The sequence below is a fragment of the Bos taurus genome, chromosome 22 (assembly GCF_002263795.3).
Source record: "Bos taurus isolate L1 Dominette 01449 registration number 42190680 breed Hereford chromosome 22, ARS-UCD2.0, whole genome shotgun sequence".
NCBI lineage: Eukaryota > Metazoa > Chordata > Mammalia > Artiodactyla > Bovidae > Bos > Bos taurus.
Window position 1 is genome coordinate 48966110 of NC_037349.1, and position 17568 is coordinate 48983677.

The following is a 17568-nucleotide window of genomic DNA, read 5'->3' on the forward strand; positions in this document are numbered from 1 at the left end:
AGCGAGAGCTTGGGAACCGCCCAGCTCCCCCCGCCTACTCTTATCCCTTCCCTAGTCGAGTACTCAACTACGCCGCGACCCTGGCCCAAAAAGGAATTCTGGGGGTAGCTTTGGGGGGAATCACGGGGCGGGTGCACCGGGTCACACCGCTCTCAGGCCCCTCCTCCAGCTGGTCCGGTAACCTGTCCTGGACGCACAAGGGCCGGGCCTGGCGGAAGCTGGGGGTGGCTGAGGGGCGTGGGGCTTGGTGGTGGGCGAGAGCCCCGCGCGGGGATGGATGGCGCAGAAGCCAGGAGCTCCGGAAACTCGGCCCCTCAATGGGTCGAAACCTGAGCTCCGAGGGATCCGAGCGGGAGCGGGGCAGAGGCCGAGATGGGGGTGCAGGGGACTCGGGACGGAAGGACCAGCTGGCCGAGAGCGAAGGGACTGGGAGCCGGGCGCAGCGCGGGCGGCGCGGGCAGAACCGTGACCGGGACCGCGCTTCAGGCCGGATCCCCCTTCGCCCCCCACTCCCGGGGGCTGGAGGAGCTGGCGGGGGAGGGTCGTGCTAGCCCTCCCGGAAGCGGCCGCCGCTCGGGGCGCACCGCGGCGCGCGGGGCGGGGCGGGCGGCTGCGGCACTGGGGCGGCTGGGGCGGGCCCGCCGCGCTGTAATCGGATCCGGGGAGGGGGCGGGGAGGGGCCGGGCCGGGCGGGCCGGGGGTGGGGGGGGCGCGGAGCCGGGCTCCGGGCCGGCCGGGCTCCGCGCCTGTCAAACCCCTCATTGTTCGCAGCTGATGTCACTCGCAGTTGTGAGCGGCCGCCTCTCCCGGGGACAATGTGGGACTGAGCGGCCCAGCCGCCGCGCCGCCGCCGCCGCAGGACAGCCCCAGCGAGGTAGGGCGCGGGCCGGGCGGGGCACCGTCGGTCGCGAAGTTTGGGGGTTCGGCTGGGGGGCGGGGAGCCCGCGCCAGAGTCCACAGGCCAGGGTCCCGGGTTTGGGAGACCGGGAGACTGCGAGGAACACGTTCCCTGTCCCATACGGGCCCAGGCCTGCACAGGTGGGGGGCGCTGGTCGGCCAGAGGAGCCCCCAGTTACCAGGGAGGGGCTTTCTGGACCCGACACCCCAGATTTGAGGCCCTCATCCCACCTGCTGTTTCTGTCCTTTGGACCTGTTCTTCTCTAGACCTCCTGCCCTGGCTTCTGGTTCTGCTCCACCTCTGTCCCCATCAGCCACTCCCCTGCAGTTCCTGGCTCAGCACACACCCCTTCCCATTCTCTGCAGTCCCTGGGGGCGCCAGACACAGACCTCCAGGCCAGGAGTGTGTGGAGATGTCAGCTTGGTGGCTCAGAATGGTCCCTGGTGCCCTGTGGCTCTTGAGCCCCTCAGCTCTGACCTAGCTTCTTAGCTGGAGTCTTAGGAGGTGCGGGGGCTCTGGCTACTCACTTGAGCCTGGCCCTGGAGCCTGCCTGGCCAGGAAAGGGAGGTGCCCGCCTCCTCACTCCCCTATCCCAGGCCCGCCATCTTGGGACCTGTGGCACCCAGTGCCCCGCCCGGCTCCAGCGCCCTGGGGAGTGGTCTTTAAAGGGATGCACTTCGGGCCAGGTGCATTCCCTCCTCCCGGAATTGGGCTCTTAGTCCCCCACCAAGCCCAGGATGATCACCTTCACGCGGGTCCAACAGTGTGTGTGTCGCCACGGGCTTTTCTTCTCCCACAAAGAGTTTTTAGACCCCAGGGACTCCCCAGGACCTTAAACATCAACTCCAGGCTTCACTCTTCCCTGGGCTTACCCTCGCTGCTTCAGAGCCAGCACCTGGGACCCTATTGTTTTCCCATCTGACAGTCCCCTAGCCCCTTTGGGCCCTGGAACCCCCTCAAACTCCAAGGCGCCCCCATCCCTGCCCCCACCCCCTAGCCTTCATCAGCATGCAGGCTCAGGCCGCCCAAACACAAGGGGATTGTTCTTCTTGCATGCTCAGGGTGGGGGGCTGGGAGCAGGCGGCCCACACACCCTGGCAGGCCCAGGCCACAGGGAGGCTGCTTTGCCCCGCCCTGTGTCCCCAGACAGGCTCTGTCCACCCTCCCTACTCCCATCAGTGCCACCCCCCTACCCCAGCCTTCATCACCATTGCCTGGTGGCACTGACCTCTTGAGGAAGGAGCTCTGAGCCGCACAGGTGGACCCCGGGGTTCCGCCAGCTCTGCCAGCTGCCTCATTCTCATGTAGCTTTGCAGACAAGCCCCTTTTTCTCAGGGCCTCAGGTTCCTGTCTGGCAAGGCCCTTCCAGCTAAGACAGGTTGAGCCTGACTTTGTGAAACCTATCCCACACCGCAGCTCTTCCTTCAGCCTCCCTTTTCCGTGGGGAAACTCACTCGGGGCCCCCAGAAGTCTCAAAGCAAAGCGCAAATCCCCCACCCCAGTGATATGCCCGGGGACCACCTAGACTCAAAGACACAGCAGGAGCAAGGGCTGGGGTGCTGAGGAACGGGAACTGGGAGTCCTGCCCAGGCGGATCCTGACTCTCCCATGCGGCTGGTCCCCTGCGCCCTGAGTCTTCTCACCCTGCTCTCACAGTTTTCTCTGGGATCCTTAGCCTCATTGCTGGTCTTTAATGCCTCCGAGCCCTGAGTCTTTCTTCTCCCTACATACTGAGCCTGGTCCTGGCTCCTGGAACTCTGCATAGTGGAAAAGCAGACTCAGAATTGCCCAAATGGGGCTCTTAGTGAGAGGCATCTTTGAGGAGCAGAGAGGCCTGAGTGATTGGAAGGTTTGGGGAGGGCTTCATAGAGGAGGTAGCATTTGAGAAGGATTTGGACAGAGAGTGGGGAGGATGGGCAGTTGAAGCTAGGATCAGCCTGGGCAAAGGCCCAGAGGCCTGGAGGTGCTAGGCATGTTTTGTAGTCTGGTGTGTGTGGGGGATGGGGTAGGGATGAGACAAGAGAAGTTGGCAGAAGCCGGATCATGAAAGGCCTTGACGGCCTGTCTGTGGAGATCAGGCTTTATTCCTTGGAGACTGGGGAACCAAGGATGGCTGTTGGGCAGCAGAGTGACCCAGTCTTCAGCGTGGAGAGCAGGAGCTAGAGAGAGCTTTCTCAACTGGGGTGAGACAGTGAGGGGATGGGTACCAGTGGGTGGGGCTGTACCATGAAGTTGTGCCCGTTCTTCTGGAGTCCAATCTGGGCCAGGGCCTGCCTTGCTTCCCTTGGCCCTGAGGACTCTTGGGGGCGGGTTGGGGGAGGGGGGCGTTGCCTAACAGTGCTCTAAGGAAGACTGTAGCATTTCTGGCACCAGCCAGCTTGTCAGAGAATCCCTTCTCTGCCTAGTACTGAGTCTACAGGACAGTTCTAGGTCAAGAAACCAGAGGCTGGAGCTCAAGGACCCCAGGCTGCTCCCCTACAGGCCCCTCCTCCCTGGACTCTCCCATAAAGTAGCTATGAATGGCCATCCTGGGAGACTGTAAGACTGCGAGGCTGGGCATGTGGATCCGAGGATGCTGGGGCAATTCTTGCGGAGGCCTAGCTAATTGGAAAGGCTAAGTGTGCCCAGAGAAAAGAATGGGCAGGGGAGTCAGGGTCCCTCAGTACTGATCCCCTCTAGGCCCAGTGTTGACCCCCCCACCCCCCACCACGCCCTGCCTCGCCTGATGCCCCGAGCCATTCCCTAGCATCACTGGGTGTGGCCAGCATGGCTGCTTTTGGAGTAGGAATAGAAGGCTGTTAGGTTGGGGGCTGGAAGGGGATGTTGGGATGTGCGGTGGGGATGAACTTGGAGACTGGACCCTTCTCTCTCTTCCCAGCCCAGGTGGGTCTACAAACCCTAGTTGGGACAGACACTCTGGCTAACAGAGCCAAGGGAATCCCCCAAGGGGCGGGCCAGTCCACTTGAGTTGCTTGGCCCCAGGAGCCCTCCCTTCCCCTGGATTGTTCTTGCTCCAGAACAAAGCCAGGGTGGACACTTGATCCCTGCATGTAGGGGGGGGAAGCTGGCTAAGCCCCCGGCCCTTTGATTGGGCAGCTGTCATGAGAGAGAGACAGCTGGGGGGGGAGGGGCAGGAAGGGGCAGCCGCCATGGCTTACACAGCTGTCACCCCCCGCTCCGCCCCCTGCAGCCCGAGTGGCAGGAAGCCAGGGACAGAAGGAGTGGGCATTGGATCTGGGGTGGGGGTCTGGGGAGCAGGAGGGAATGCCCGAGGTCAGAGGCCTGGTCTGAGCTTGGTATGTTCTGCCAGGGAGCCCTGCTGACCAGAGGGGGCTGGGCACCCCCAGAGGTGAGCTGGAGGTCAGTGTGGCATGGTGCGTAGCTGCCATGTGGGTGGCCCAGCAGGGACCTAGGGCCCACCAGGCTGGAGCAGCGAACAATTCCCTAGAGCCCCTGTGAGGGCAGAAGGGGAGCCAGAATGCCTAGTAGGGCTGCTTGTTTACAGAGCTCCTGGGAGAAGCATTATAGACCTGATCAAGACTCCTTCTTCTCCCCAAAAGACAGGAAAGACCTTGAGGGTCCCTCAGAACAGGAAGGACAGAGAGACCAGCCATTCCCTTTGTCCCCCCAGCCCCCACAGACACACACGTAGCACAGGTGGGTAAACTGAGGTCCGTCAGGTGCAGGCCTGGTCAAGGTCGCTTGGACTTGGGGCAGTGGGGCTCAGTGTAGACCCAGTATCTTTTTCAGGGCAGGAGCCCTAGTTTTGGCCACATCTCAGCCCTTCTGCCCTGTTTTCCCAGGAGCCTTTGCCCACAAGAGGTGATGTGGAGATGTCAGGTTTCCCACTGGTTATCACCCCAAAGGGGTCCGTGAGCCCCAGAAAATTCTAGAGCTTAAGATGTGGCTCTGGACAAGTACAGTCTTTTCCAGACACAACCCATGTCTACTAACTAGGCAGGGATCTCAGGGATGACTAAAGCCTGCTCCCCACCTTTGAAGAGCTGCCTCTGCAACCTTCCCCCACCCCCAAAGAGGACAGCCAGACAGAGGAGGCAGGCAGGACCCTGCTAGTCCCAGCAGACCCCACCTTTCTTGTGACCTTGGGCAGGTTACAGACCTCTCTGGGCACCAGGCTCCCCTTGTGTTTGGTGAAGTCTTCCATTCAGATAACCAGTGTGTCCTGAGTAACTTCTCCGGCTGGCTCTGGAACACAAGGAGAAGGTGGCAGTCTTGGCTTCTGCTCTAAGGGGCTCCCAGGCTGGCTAGGGTCACCGAAACGAAGCACGTCATCACGAGTGCTTTACTGGGGGAAGTGCTAGCAGCTGGGGGAACGTCAGCAAGGGCAGCCAGCGTGACGCTGGCCAGGATGCTCACAGAGCACCGGCCCTGCATCCACTGTTGCCCTCTGAACTCTGGAGAGCCTACGGAGAGAACTCAAGCAGAGGAAGGAACAGGTTCTGGGGAGGCAACAGTTACTGGCTGTTTGGGGAGTCAGGGTATCACCCCCTTAGTACGGATGAAGAAACAGAGGCCTCAGGCCATACAGTGGCTTCCTGAGTCAGCCAGGCTGGGAGACCCACCCCTCCTCCTCCATGCTCAACCTCAGGCTAGCGGTGGGGGGTGGGGGTTGGGTTTCTGAAGGGGACACTGGACAGAATAGATCTATACTCTTGATGCTGGAGGCAGGATAGGGCAGGGGGCTGGGGAGGAAGGTGCCTAGAGGTCTCTGGGGGCACTCAAGCCCCCGCCCCTCCTAGCAGTAGGGATTTTAGGGTCAGGGCCTGCTCTTGGCTCAGACGGCACCAGGTGGTCCCCTCCCTGTCTTCCTGCTTGGGCTTTGGTCCCCCATGAACTCCCCATCAAGGCTGAGCCTCTACGGGAGATAGCCGCTGAAGGAGAGGGATTTCCAAGCAGGATTAAGGTCCAGGATTAAGTTGGGGCATGAAAAGGGGTCGGGTGGGGAGGGCTGGCGGCCAGGCTAATCCCAGCAGCTAATCTCTGGCTCCTCCTTCCTCCATCAGTTAACAGCCTTGACGTTCCCCTACCGGCCCCCAGTCCCGTTCTTACCCATCACCCAGTCCCACAGGGGAAGCAGTCCCTCCATCTTATGGGTGAGAACACTGAGACTTAGAGTCCAAGTACTTTGTTTCTGGTACAGTAGAAAGTGCTCCAGGCTGGGAACACCGCCAGCTCGGACACTTCTAACCTCCCTGGGACTTAGGAGAGGGCTCAGAAAGCCACCGTGCACACTGCCGGTCCCAACACCCCACGCCCACCCCCAGTGCTGAGTGAACCCTGCTCACAGCTGTCGCAGGAGCCTCTGCTCTCGTGACTCCTAGTGGACAGGCACAGCCCACCCTCCCGGAGTCTTGCTACCTCCACTTCCACCCACCTTTCAAGACCGCCCGTGGCTGCTCCGGCTCCCTCTCCAGCTGCTCCAACCAGGCTCTAGCCAGCGGGGGCTCTGCTTCCTGGACGCAAGTGCCTCTTGTTTGAAGTAACCTCTCAGTTTGAACCCAACCTTCAAGGCCCAGTCCACAGGGGTCCCCTCTCCCAGGAGGTCAGGGAGGAGGCTCCCTCTCTCTGGATTCCCACAGGCCTCCGAGTTCATTCTTTCTTTCGATGTACCAGGGAAAGGGAAGAATACTTGTGGAGACACAGGCACCCAACTTATTTTAATTCTCGTGAACTCTGGGGATTGGACTTGGTATTCCCTTTGTACAGATGGGGAAGCTGAGGCTCAGAAGGGTTATAGATGCTGGCCAGGCTTACACAGCTGGTGAGTCGCACACAGCAGACTGGTCAGTGTGACACTTGAAACTTGTGCTCCACGCTGTCTCCCTGCTCTGGAAGTTTGTCTAGTTTGGCTTTGGGATTCCCACGTAAGGGCAGGGGACCTGAAAGAGAGTGGAGCTCCTCTCTAACCCCTCTCCCACTGTCCCTGCAGAGCCAGCCAGGCCACAGTGTGGACGCATTCCCAGGCGGCCTCAGCCCCAGCCCCGCCTGACAGGATGAGTGGCTCAGATGCGGGGCTGGAGGAGGAGCCAGAGCTCAGCATCACCCTCACACTTCGGATGCTGATGCACGGGAAGGTGAGGCGGGGCGGGGGCGGGGTGGGGGGGGCGGTGAGGTGGCTTCCCTGTGGCTCAGGAGGGGGCAAAGGGAAAGGTGAGGCAAGACCTGGCCGGCTTGTGGCGGGGAGTCTGATCTTGGGTATCCTGTCTCCTGTGGAGTCCAACCCACCCCCACCCTCAGTGGGGCAAAGGGCGGTGCCTGGGGTATGGGTATGCTGCTGACTTCACTCTTGTCTGGTTTGCAGGAGGTGGGCAGCATAATTGGGAAGGTAGGTGCCTCGTTCTATTCTGTGTGTCCCCTCCAACCTGAGACCTCAGGCTTGGAAAGGAAGCAACAACCGCTTGGCCTAAGAGCCATTTTCTGTTCTGTCTCCTGCAGAAAGGAGAGACTGTAAAGCGAATCCGGGAACAGGTGAGGATGGAGTTTGGGAGAGGAGCCCAGGGTACCTGGTTTGGAGGGGAGGGGAGATACCTGCCCCACCCTGTCCCTGAATCCACCATCCAGGATCACCAGTCAGTGCCCCTAGAAGGTGGCCACTTCCAGCCTTGGCTGGGGCCTGGTGAGTGGGGGGCAGGCAGGTTCCTGGCCAGGAAGCAGAGAAGGAGCCCCGCTGCTTGTCCTATACCCGCAGAGCAGTGCCCGGATCACCATCTCTGAGGGCTCCTGCCCTGAGCGCATCACCACCATCACTGGGTCTACAGCAGCCGTCTTCCACGCGGTCTCCATGATCGCCTTCAAGCTGGATGAGGTCTGTGGCCGGCTGGAGGGAGGCCAAGGGTGGTCCCCTAGGAGGAACAGGACTCTGATCCACAGAGTGGCTACGGGCGGGATGGAAGGCCAAGTGGGATGTGGGTGGGCTTCCCTCCTTCGCCCCCTGGCAGGAAGGTGCCCCAGGGGCGGGGGAGCAGCACAGGCACGCACAGCCAACCGCGTCTTCCTGGCCAGGACCTCTGCGCTGCTCCTGCAAACGGAGGGAATGTCTCCAGGCCTCCAGTGACCCTGCGCCTTGTCATCCCTGCAAGCCAGTGTGGCTCGCTGATTGGGAAGGCGGGCACCAAGATCAAGGAGATCAGAGAGGTGAGGGGAGGGGGTCTCGAGGGGAGAGCTGGGCTTACGGCTTCCTGTCCCCTGGGGAGCTATGAGCCCGGGCCCTCTGCTCTGGGCTATGGGAGTAGCCGGAAGTGGCCCCCATTCTTTGCCCACAGACTACAGGTGCCCAGGTGCAGGTGGCAGGGGACCTGCTCCCCAACTCCACAGAGCGTGCTGTCACCGTGTCCGGGGTGCCTGATGCCATCATCCTGTGTGTGCGCCAGATCTGTGCTGTCATCCTGGAGGTGGGCCCGGGGGCAGGGAGAGAGGGCAGAGGCTGGACCCTGGGGCTGCCTTGTCAGGCCACCCAAGCCTATGCCTGTGACACCAGGTGGGGGTAGGGCGGGGCTGCAGGGATGGATGTGAGACGCTCAAGGACATCGAGCTGTGTTGATCTGGGGCTTATGGGGAGGGCCTTGGGAACACAGGGCCCTTGGGGAGGGCAGGGGGGCCTGAGAAGGTCCTGACCGAGCCTCCCCATGTGTCCCTTCCAGTCCCCACCCAAAGGAGCCACTATCCCATACCATCCAAGCCTCTCCTTAGGTACTGTGCTTCTCTCCACCAACCAGGTGAGGGGGAACAGCAGGAAGGGTAGGACGTGTTACTGGAGAAGCAGGGGAGGCGGAGGAAGGAATGGGGGGTCCAGGGAGAGGTGGGGAGGGGTGACTCTACCTACACTGCCCTATCACAGTGACCCTCTTTGACGCACTCTGTCCTCACAGGGGTTCTCTGTCCAGGGTCAGTATGGCACTGTGACTCCAGCTGAGGTGAGTGCCCAAAGCCCATGGCACCCCTTCCGGAACAGAGCCTCCTCTGACTCCTGACCCCTCTTCTTGGCACAGGTCACCAAGCTCCAGCAGCTCTCGGGCCATGCAGTCCCCTTCGCCTCACCCAGCATGGTGCCAGGTGAGCAGTCCCTGCGGAAGGAAGCAGGGGCAGATCCCAGGGGGCCAGGCAGCCCCCTCTGGAAAGGACGAGGGGAGGCAGGAAGGACCCAGACTCACGCCCAGTCCCTCTTCTTCCCGCCTGTAGGACTGGATCCTAGCACACAGACCAGCTCACAGGAGTTCTTGGTTCCCAACGACGTGAGCATGGGATGGGGTGGTTTGAGGGGGAGAGTAGGGGAGCCCGGGGGTGGGGGGTCTGGGCCTCACCTAGGGTTGAATTCCACCCCCTCCCCAGCTGATTGGCTGCGTGATCGGGCGCCAGGGCAGCAAGATCAGTGAGATCCGGCAGATGTCAGGGGCACATATCAAGATCGGGAACCAAGCCGAGGGTGCTGGTGAGCGGCACGTGACCATCACTGGTTCACCTGTCTCCATCGCCCTGGCCCAGTACCTCATCACTGCCTGGTGAGTGTGGGGTGGGGGTGTCACAGGTCATGGGGCGTCTGTGCCTGAGAAAGGCACCGGTCGGGTGGAGAGAGCGGACCTCCCTTCTCCCGGGCCTGTCCTCTGCCTCCCTAAGCCTGCCGCACTCATCCACGTTGCCCCATCTTCCCCCTGCGTGTGTCCCTCGTGCCCACTGTCCATCCCTGTCTCTCCTCCCTGGCACTCCGGTCTCCCCATGTCTCCCCTTACCCGATGCTGTGTCTGCTTGTCCTTATCTGCTGTGTCCCATCCCCACCCTTCCGACCTGTCCCATCTTTTCCCCAAACACGCCCATCCATGTCATTGCTCTCAATTCCTGTTTTTCATCTAATCTCATCCCTTATATCTGCCCTCATTGCCCCCTGTCTCGCCGCCCCCACCTTCCCTTCATCTCCCCCCTCTGTCCCTCTTTCCAGTCTAGAAACGGCCAAGTCTACCTCTGGGGGGACACCCGGCTCGGCCCCCACAGACCTGCCTGCCCCTTTCTCGCCACCCCTGACGGCCCTGCCCACCGCTCCCCCAGGCCTGCTGGGCACGCCCTATGCCATCTCCCTCTCCAACTTCATCGGCCTCAAGCCCGTACCCTTCTTGGCTCTACCACCTGCCTCCCCAGGGCCACCGCCGGGCTTGGCGGCCTACACTGCCAAGATGGCAGCGGCCAATGGGAGCAAGAAAGCTGAGCGGCAGAAATTCTCCCCCTACTGAGGCTGGCTGAGGCACAGGTGCGGGGGCAGGCAGGACCGCCGGCAGGGGGCTGCCTCTGCTACCTGCCCAAGGACTCCACCCCGGGAGGGGGTCCCAAACGCCGCTAATGCCCAGACGCATGGATGCAACCCCCCCCACCCTGCCCCAGTCTGTGGGAGTTCCTGCTCTTGGAGTGGGGGTGGTTTCCGGCCCAGGGTTTTGGGAGCTGTGGCAGCCCCAGGATATAGGGGGCTTGACCCCCTCTAGCTCTGTGCTTGGATGCAGGGAGCATCCTAAGTGCCCCCACTTTGGGGGGTGTCACTCATGCACTCCCCATCCCTCAGGGCTTCCCTTCTACTGTCCCCCGCGTGGGGATCAGGGAGGAGGCCTGGGGGTGGCTGGGGGCCTTGCTTCTCTCCCCACCTCCCTGCAGATTCCTGCTGCTTCCACTGATACCCTTTTGACTGGAATGGACTGGCTGGGCTTGGCAGAGGGCAGCCTGAAGAGGGGGCAGTGCCAGGCAGCTGGGGGAGTGGCATGGGGGCAGGGGCCGAGTTCTCAGCAGCAGATACTCTGTACAGTTTTTTCAATTCCTGTTTTTGAATAAATATTCTCAGAGACCAGGAAGCTGTGAAACATTGTGGGTGTTGGCAAAACCTACAGAATATGGGTGCAGCTGAGGTCCCAGAGGACCCCCATCTATGACTCCATCAGCCCCAGCTGGGCCTCAGCCCCTTCCACATGCCAATTCTGGGGCTTTAGGGCTCTTTGGGGGTCATGTTGTCCAGCCTCCTGTCTCTGGCACCACAATGATCCAGTTTTTTTCTGGGCATTTTTAGAAGGTGATGGAGGAGTCTCAGTAGTTCTGTCCAGCTTCTTCTTGATGCATATGTCGCAGAGGTCTTTCCGAATGTCCCTCCACTTGTTCTTCCTGCTGTGGCTGTAACCCAGACCCTGCCCTGCTTGGCCCACTCCCTTTGGCTGTGAGCCCTTAGGGCCCTCTTCTCTGTGATCCTGCCCACCTCCGCTTCTTCCTTGGCCTAGGGACCATCTGTGAGTGTCCAGATCACTCAAGCTGGAGGAGCTCTTAGACATAGTCCCGGGTACAGATGGGAAAACTGAGGCCTAGGGAAGGGTAGGTGTGTGTACAAGGCCATGCAGAGTTGGCCCCGAACTCAGGATTGCTCCCAGAAGAATCTGGGCCTCACCAGGCTACAGGCCCCCTTTCTCCCATTCCAGGGTCAGAACTCCAGGCAGGGCACCTGCCACAAGCTGTGCTGGAGGCTGGACGGGCCCTTTCCGATACCACCCTGCTTTCTCCAGTCCCGGCTCACCTGGGAGACATCTCTCACGTGGCCTCTGACATGCTCAGGCTTTCCCTTTCTGTCAAATCCCGGCCTTGATCAGGTGCCTCAGAAGGGCCAAGGGCAGGGCCCTCTGGAGGTCTCTGGAGGTGCTGCAGGAGGGCCCGCGGGTGCCAGGCCCGCGAAGTGCAGGCTCGGGGGGACCACGGCAGCGCTCGGCGGGCAAGGCGGCCCAGCGTCCGGCGTACAGGGCGCTGCAGCAGGCCGTACAGGAAGGGGTGAGCCGCGAAGGCCGAGTAGGCTATCCAGGTGACGGCCGCCTCGGCCGCTGCGGCCTGTGCAGCAGGCGCCAAGCACGCACAGCCGTAAGGCAGCCAGCAGGCTGCGAACTGGCCCACGGCCAGCGCCGGAGCCAGGGCTGCTTTGCCCCAGGGCGGGCGAGGCCGGAGGGGCGGCAAGATGGAGAGGCGACTATCCAGAGAGTCGGAGCGCGGCCGGGACCCGCGTGCGGGTCGTGGGGGCCGCAGGGCGGCCCGGCGCGCCACGAGGAAGATGCTGCCGTAGGCGCCGAGCAGCAGGAGGGCGGGTAGCGCGAAGGCCAGCAGCGCCCAGAGCGGCCGGAAGGGCCCGAGGCCTCCCGCCAGGACCGAGCAGCGAGCCGGGGCCGGGGGCGGTGCGGGCGGCGGCCCGAGCAGGGACAGCGCGCCCAGCAGCCCGGCGGCCGCCCACACGGCGGTGAGCACTATGGTGGGCGGAGGTCGCGCGCCGGGCCGCAGCGGATGAACTATAAGGCGGTAGCGCGCCAGGCCGAGCGCCGCCACGCCGAGCGTGCAGGCCGGCAGCAGCGCCGCCGAGAGGAAGCGCGCCGCGCGGCAGGGTGCGGGGCCCAGGCGCACGCGGCCCAGCCCCGGCGGCGGAGCGGCCAGCAGGCCCAGCGGCATGATGGAGGCGGCCGCCAGCAGGTCCACGACGCACAGGTGCACGAGGTAGAGAGCGTCGCGCAGTCCCGGCGTCCGCAACACCACCACCAGCAGCGCGCCGTTGCCTAGCAGTGCCGCCGCCTCCACGAGAGCCGCCAGGATCAACCCCATCGAGGCTGCGACTTCTGGGGCGCTCAGCCCTGTGGCGTTGGCCATCCGAGCGCTTAGGCTTCGCCCTGTGCTGGGAGGCAGAGAGAGAGAGGGAGATGGAGCTTTCCCCTCCCCGCCCCCCATTACCCTCATTCCCATCACCCACCATCCATCCCTTGCTCCTCTGGCCTCTCACCTCACAGGCTGCCCAGGCGCTGGCTCAGATGCCCGGGCTGACATCCTTCTGGGGGCTTGGCTGGCCCCATGGAAGGGTGCAAGCCGGGGACTGTGGCTCTCTCTTCCACACCAGCGACTCAGCCCCTGCTGGAGATGGTACCGGCTGTCACTCTGATGCTGCCCTTTGGAGACACACAGAGCTGGCAAGGGAGGGGCAGGGCCTGGCACCGGCCCCCTGGGTCCTAGCAGCTGCCAGCTGGAGGCTGGAGGCTGTGCTGTGGAAATGCTGGGAGGGCCTGGGGAGGGGGACCCGGAGCAATCATAGACTGGAGTGCAGACTGAGGACGTTAGAGTGTAGGCTTTGGAGTCAGCCAGGTCCTATTCTGTCTTTTCCAGGCAGAAAATCTGCTCTCTTATGCCATCCCCCTCAGTGAGGGTAACTGGATCATTCAGCCTTGGTACTGAGGGGAAACTGAGGTACCAGGGACACAGGAGCTGGGAGACGCCTAAGTACCCTCTAGTCCTCAGGAGGGCTAGTTCTCTAGGTAAAGTGAGGGGGAAGCACAGGACTTTGGCACATAGTAGGTTGCTCTGCTGGTATTAGCTTGGCACAGAATAGGTGCTTCAAGACACTGTGGAATTAATGAGAGGAAGCCTTAGGGGCAACTAAAAGCTTTTTTTGGTTGTTTTTGCTGTTAGCAAATGAGTCCGCTTCTGCTAAGAACACCCTGAATTTTCTTTAGGAAGCTACCTTCCCCAACTCTCAGGACACGTGGTTTGGGTAAGATCCTAACCTTTCATGTCATACTGCAGGCACAAAAACCCAGCCCTAGCCATGGTATGGCACCCCCCAGAACAAGGTATTAGCTCAGGGAAAGACGTGTGACTCCAATGGGGTCATGTCGCCCAGTCCCATGGCAAAACCCCATCTATACCCTGATAGCTTGCCTTTGTGTCTGAAGCTCCTTCCTTTCCTCTGAATCCCGGTCTGGATACCCAGGTGCCTCTTCAACATCACTCCCGTACAGAAACTATTGGGCATCTCAAGAGTTCTACACCCTAACATAGGGCCTGACTCATGGCCCCCAACCGCAACTTTCTCCACAGACTCTTAGTAAATGCCATCTCAGAAGTTTCCATCGACACCTCCTTTTCCTACTTACTCCACATCCAAAAGATCAACCTGTCTAAATTCAGCCATGTCTCACCACCATTATGTTCCCAGGCACTGCCACCCCTCACCTGGACTATTGCAGCTTCTTCCTCACGGATCTGATCTTCGTTCCTGCACCTCATGGTGGTCATTTGTGTGTTTGCCCTTAGATCCACTCCCATATTCCCCAGCACTGCTCTGCCTTCCAAGAAACTGATTTACTGGGCTCCTCTGTCAGTTGGTTTTGGGGTATATTCAGCCAATGGAAGTTACCAGCAGAACTGGAGGGTGGCAGGAGGGAAGAAGCCAGGGTATTTTTCCTTTCATGCTCAGCCTGGATCTACCTCTAGATCCGCCTCTGTGGAAGACTTCATCTCCCTCCATAGCCCTGGCTCCCTTCAGGCAGCCCCCTCTGGGATTCTGGCACCTGCTGGGGGAGCCCAGTCTTGGGCATTGGAATTCCATTATCCTTCCAACCTAAGAATGGTAGCAACTTCCTGCGGTTGCTAATCCCAGGACTGACTCACCAGCCCCTCTGGTAGTTCAGCTCCTTCTTTGTATCAAATTCCTCTTGTCTGGAATACATAGAGTGATTTGTGTTTTGTTGATTGGATCTTGACTGACAACATAGATCCACTCTCTATGCAGCTGGCCAAAGTGGATCTCTCTAAAGACAAATCAGGTCAGGTCATGATTCTGCACTCATCTCTCCAAGAGCTTCCTGTCATCAAAATAGAATCTCAGCCCCTCTGTGCTGAGATTGCCTTCTCACCTTTCTGACCTCACCCTCCTCCTCCTTGCCTCCCATACTTCCAGCCATGCAGTCTTTGTGCTGGTCCCACATGTCAAACTCCTTTTCCCTTGAGGAAGTTTGCATGTGCTGTTTCTTCCGTCAGAACACCCTTCCCCCAGATCTCTTCATGGCTCGCTCTCTCACCTAATTCAGGTCTCTGCTTTCAGTGACCATCTTTCCTAAAATTGTTCCACTTTCTCATCACTACTTTAACCCTGTTTTATTTTTCTTACTGGCCCTTTTCCTACTTGAAATTGTATTTCCTATCTACGCACGTACTGCTTACAGCCTGTTTTACTTGAATGCAAGCGCCTTGGTAGCAGGGACCCTGTCTGTGCCTTGCTTGTGCCTGTGCCTCGCAGGCATACAGTCCTCACCGGCACGGATCTGGGTGGCAGACAATAGGGCGTGGATCTCTGGGTTTAACTCACCTGCTGCTGGAATTTGAAGAGCCCTGGTCCGGTTCTCTGTTATTTGGATGAGACTGGTGCTCAGAGAGGGAAGGAGTGTGTTCTAGATTACCCAGCTGAGTTGTACCTGGAATCTGGGTCACCTGCTTCCTACGCTCTGTCCACACAGTCACTACTTCCCATACCTGACCACAACTTTGAAGTGGGTATTTGCCTCTAGGAGGTGAATCTGAGATCCTGGTTCAGAGGAAGGAGAGGGCATTGGCTTTCCCACTGCCCAGTTAGGCCTGTAGGGCCTAGGGAGGACTCAGCAGGACTAGATGGGAAAGCAGATGAGAACAGGTGCCTGGGGAAGGCAATAAGCAGGGATGGGGACTATGGTGGGTTGGGGAGTGCATTCTCCCTCTAAAATCGTTCAACTAAATTAACAGTAAAAACATTTTGTAGTTTATCATCTTTTTTTTTTTTTTTTTTCAAGAAGAAATGCAGGGAGGATAAACCAGAAACTCCAGTAGGTTGGTAGGCATGGAGCATGGAGTGAGAGAGCTAGGAGAACACTCTTCCGAGCACAGATTTGGACAGACTGGACTTTGGAGGACCATATTAATGGTCTATGTGTTGAAAAAAAAAAATAACCAAGATGAGAAAGCCCCCTAAAAGTGAATATATATAGAAACAAATGAACCTACCTGCATTCCAAATAAATAACCACCACAATGAAGAGAAATAAATAACTAATCCAAGTAATATTTGAACCTGTGTTCAAATTGTTGCTTTGACCATTGACCTTCAGTCTAAAGACAAAAAAGTTAGCTTGAATAAGGTTTGATAAATCTTGAACTCTACTGAGCAAGTTTGTTTTTCACAATGGTTGTAGGTACAGCAATTCTGAAACTGCTTTTGTGTGGGATTAGGCAAATAAGTAAATGATTTGAGGTTGATGTGAACCAAGGTTCCGACTATAGGAGAAGGGAGGATAATTATAGATTTGGGAAAGAATGGAAGGACACACTGGAATCGGAGAAACAGACAGAGATAGATGTGTTTATTTACATGTACATATTTCCTAGTGCTCTTTGCTGCCAGGACTGAAAAGCAAAGACATGCGGTTCCAAAGAGCACACCTCTGCCCAGATCTTGGATTCTCAATATCATCTCCTGCTCTAGGAAACCCCTGTGGAGAAATGGCTGATTCTAGGTTTGTACAAGATGAGCCTGGAACGTCATGTGATAACCAGAACCTAAGGAAGTGCTCACAAAATTATGTAGACACAGGAGTTAGCCTGAAGGACCTTCTGCTAGCCAAAGCAGGGACAACTTGAGGATCAAAACAGCAACAAAACAGCAACAGTCTCATCCAAATAACAGAGAACTGGACCATTCAATGTCAGCTATGGCACAGACATTAAATACAATCAGAACCCATGGGTCCATACTGATAATAAGGAAAGAAAGGTGACTGTTATTAATAAATACAGAAGAAATGGTGGAATTAGATAAAAATTTGCAACCATCGTAGCAAAAATTCATTGAAGTCATCAATTTCAGGTAAAAATCGTCACTGAATGTAAAAGCTAGCAGGTGAAAGTTGATAAGGAATGGGACATTGACACTCAAAATATTTCCCCACAGATTACTGATCAATTACAAACGGGGGAAATGATAACTTCCCCGTGGAACAACCTGGTGGACATGACTTTGAGCAAAGTTACATCACCAAGGATGGGATATGTCCCTCCTGATATAGTACACCAAGGACATGTCATTCACATAATGTTCCTGCCAAACTGCAATGCCTGAATCTAATTATTGCAAAATATCAGACAAATGTGAACTGAGAGAGCCTATAAAACAACTGACCTGTACTCTTTAGGAGTGTCAAGAGTGTCCAAAGTTATGGAGGGAAAAGAAAAGGCTCAAGAATGGTTTCAGATTAAACGAAACCAAAGAGAATGACAACGAAATGCAGGGTATGACCCAGCACTGGGTCCTGACCTGCTGTCTAATATCTGCTCCCCTCGTTTGTGGACCGAGTAACTTGGGGTGATAATTACCACTCCTTTCATGACAGCAGAGCTGAACCCCTCACAAATATTCTCAACTCATTTATAATAGACAAAAGATACACATGGGTGTTTGGTGGCAAGACATGAGAAATGCTTGATTTGCCTGGCCGTGTCTGGACTGAAGAATCACTAGATGGGTCCCCACATGACTAACAGCTCTGAGTGGAGGGGAAGGGTCCCTTTCAGAGGCTCAATGATCAGAGGAGGACAGTTGTTGCAAGGACCAACATAGACTGTGACCACAGTGGGTGGGAGTGTGTGCATGACTGGTGTTCACCCGTGTGAGTGGTCACTCCCTGGAGTGGGGCTGGAAATGCTGTGTGGTGTGGCAAGTTGCCCTGGAGAGCAAGGAGGCCCGGGCCTGGTGCAGCTATGGCACAGACAAGCAGAGGCCAGGGAGTAAGCCAATACAATGTTTAATAAACTTGCCTGTGCGTACCTGACATGCAGCCTACCTCTCTTGTTTATTCTTTTTT

At 58.3% G+C, this 17568-nt stretch overlaps 2 protein-coding genes across 8 annotated transcripts; one reads left to right on the top strand and one right to left on the bottom strand.

The window, feature by feature from the left end:
- Positions 1 to 751: 751 nt before the first annotated feature.
- PCBP4 (poly(rC) binding protein 4) lies at positions 752 to 10742 on the top strand. 4 transcript variants are annotated; one of them, XM_010817690.4, is made up of 14 exons: positions 752 to 874; positions 4459 to 4555; positions 6849 to 6993; positions 7221 to 7244; positions 7355 to 7387; positions 7608 to 7724; positions 7922 to 8053; positions 8182 to 8310; positions 8560 to 8634; positions 8788 to 8832; positions 8908 to 8971; positions 9098 to 9150; positions 9248 to 9417; positions 9852 to 10742. In XM_010817690.4, the coding sequence occupies exons 3-14, from the start codon at positions 6913 to 6915 to the stop codon at positions 10138 to 10140; spliced, it is 1212 nt and encodes a 403-aa protein (XP_010815992.1). In that variant the 5' UTR covers positions 752 to 874; positions 4459 to 4555; positions 6849 to 6912; the 3' UTR covers positions 10141 to 10742. The 4 variants fall into 4 exon arrangements, with proteins under 4 accessions (XP_010815992.1, XP_005222797.1, XP_005222798.1 ...); XM_005222740.5 differs by lacking the exon at positions 4459 to 4555 and having other exon boundaries at positions 9959 to 10742; XM_005222741.5 differs by lacking the exon at positions 4459 to 4555 and having other exon boundaries at positions 10049 to 10742.
- GPR62 (G protein-coupled receptor 62) lies at positions 6558 to 17517 on the bottom strand. 4 transcript variants are annotated; one of them, XM_024983015.2, is made up of 3 exons: positions 12690 to 17517; positions 11454 to 12579; positions 6558 to 7761 (listed from the first exon to the last, which is right to left on the bottom strand). In XM_024983015.2, exon 2 carries the CDS (start codon positions 12557 to 12559, stop codon positions 11468 to 11470), a length of 1092 nt encoding a protein of 363 aa, XP_024838783.1. In that variant the 5' UTR covers positions 12560 to 12579; positions 12690 to 17517; the 3' UTR covers positions 6558 to 7761; positions 11454 to 11467. The 4 variants fall into 4 exon arrangements, with proteins under 4 accessions (XP_024838783.1, XP_024838782.1, XP_059735840.1 ...); XM_024983014.2 differs by having other exon boundaries at positions 11454 to 12584; XM_059879857.1 differs by having other exon boundaries at positions 11454 to 17517.
- Between the last annotated feature and the right edge of the window lie 51 nt (positions 17518 to 17568).

Coding starts and splice junctions, on each gene's coding strand:
- PCBP4 (XM_010817690.4), top strand. CDS start 6,913: ATGAGTGGCTCAGATGCGGGGCTGGAGGAGGAGCCAGAGCTCAGCATC. Junction 7,388..7,607: donor TAAAGCGAATCCGGGAACAG/GTGAGGATGGAG, acceptor CTATACCCGCAG/AGCAGTGCCCGGATCACCAT. Junction 8,054..8,181: donor AGATCAAGGAGATCAGAGAG/GTGAGGGGAGGG, acceptor CTTTGCCCACAG/ACTACAGGTGCCCAGGTGCA.
- GPR62 (XM_059879857.1), bottom strand. CDS start 12,652: ATGGGAATGAGGGTAATGGGGGGCGGGGAGGGGAAAGCTCCATCTCCC.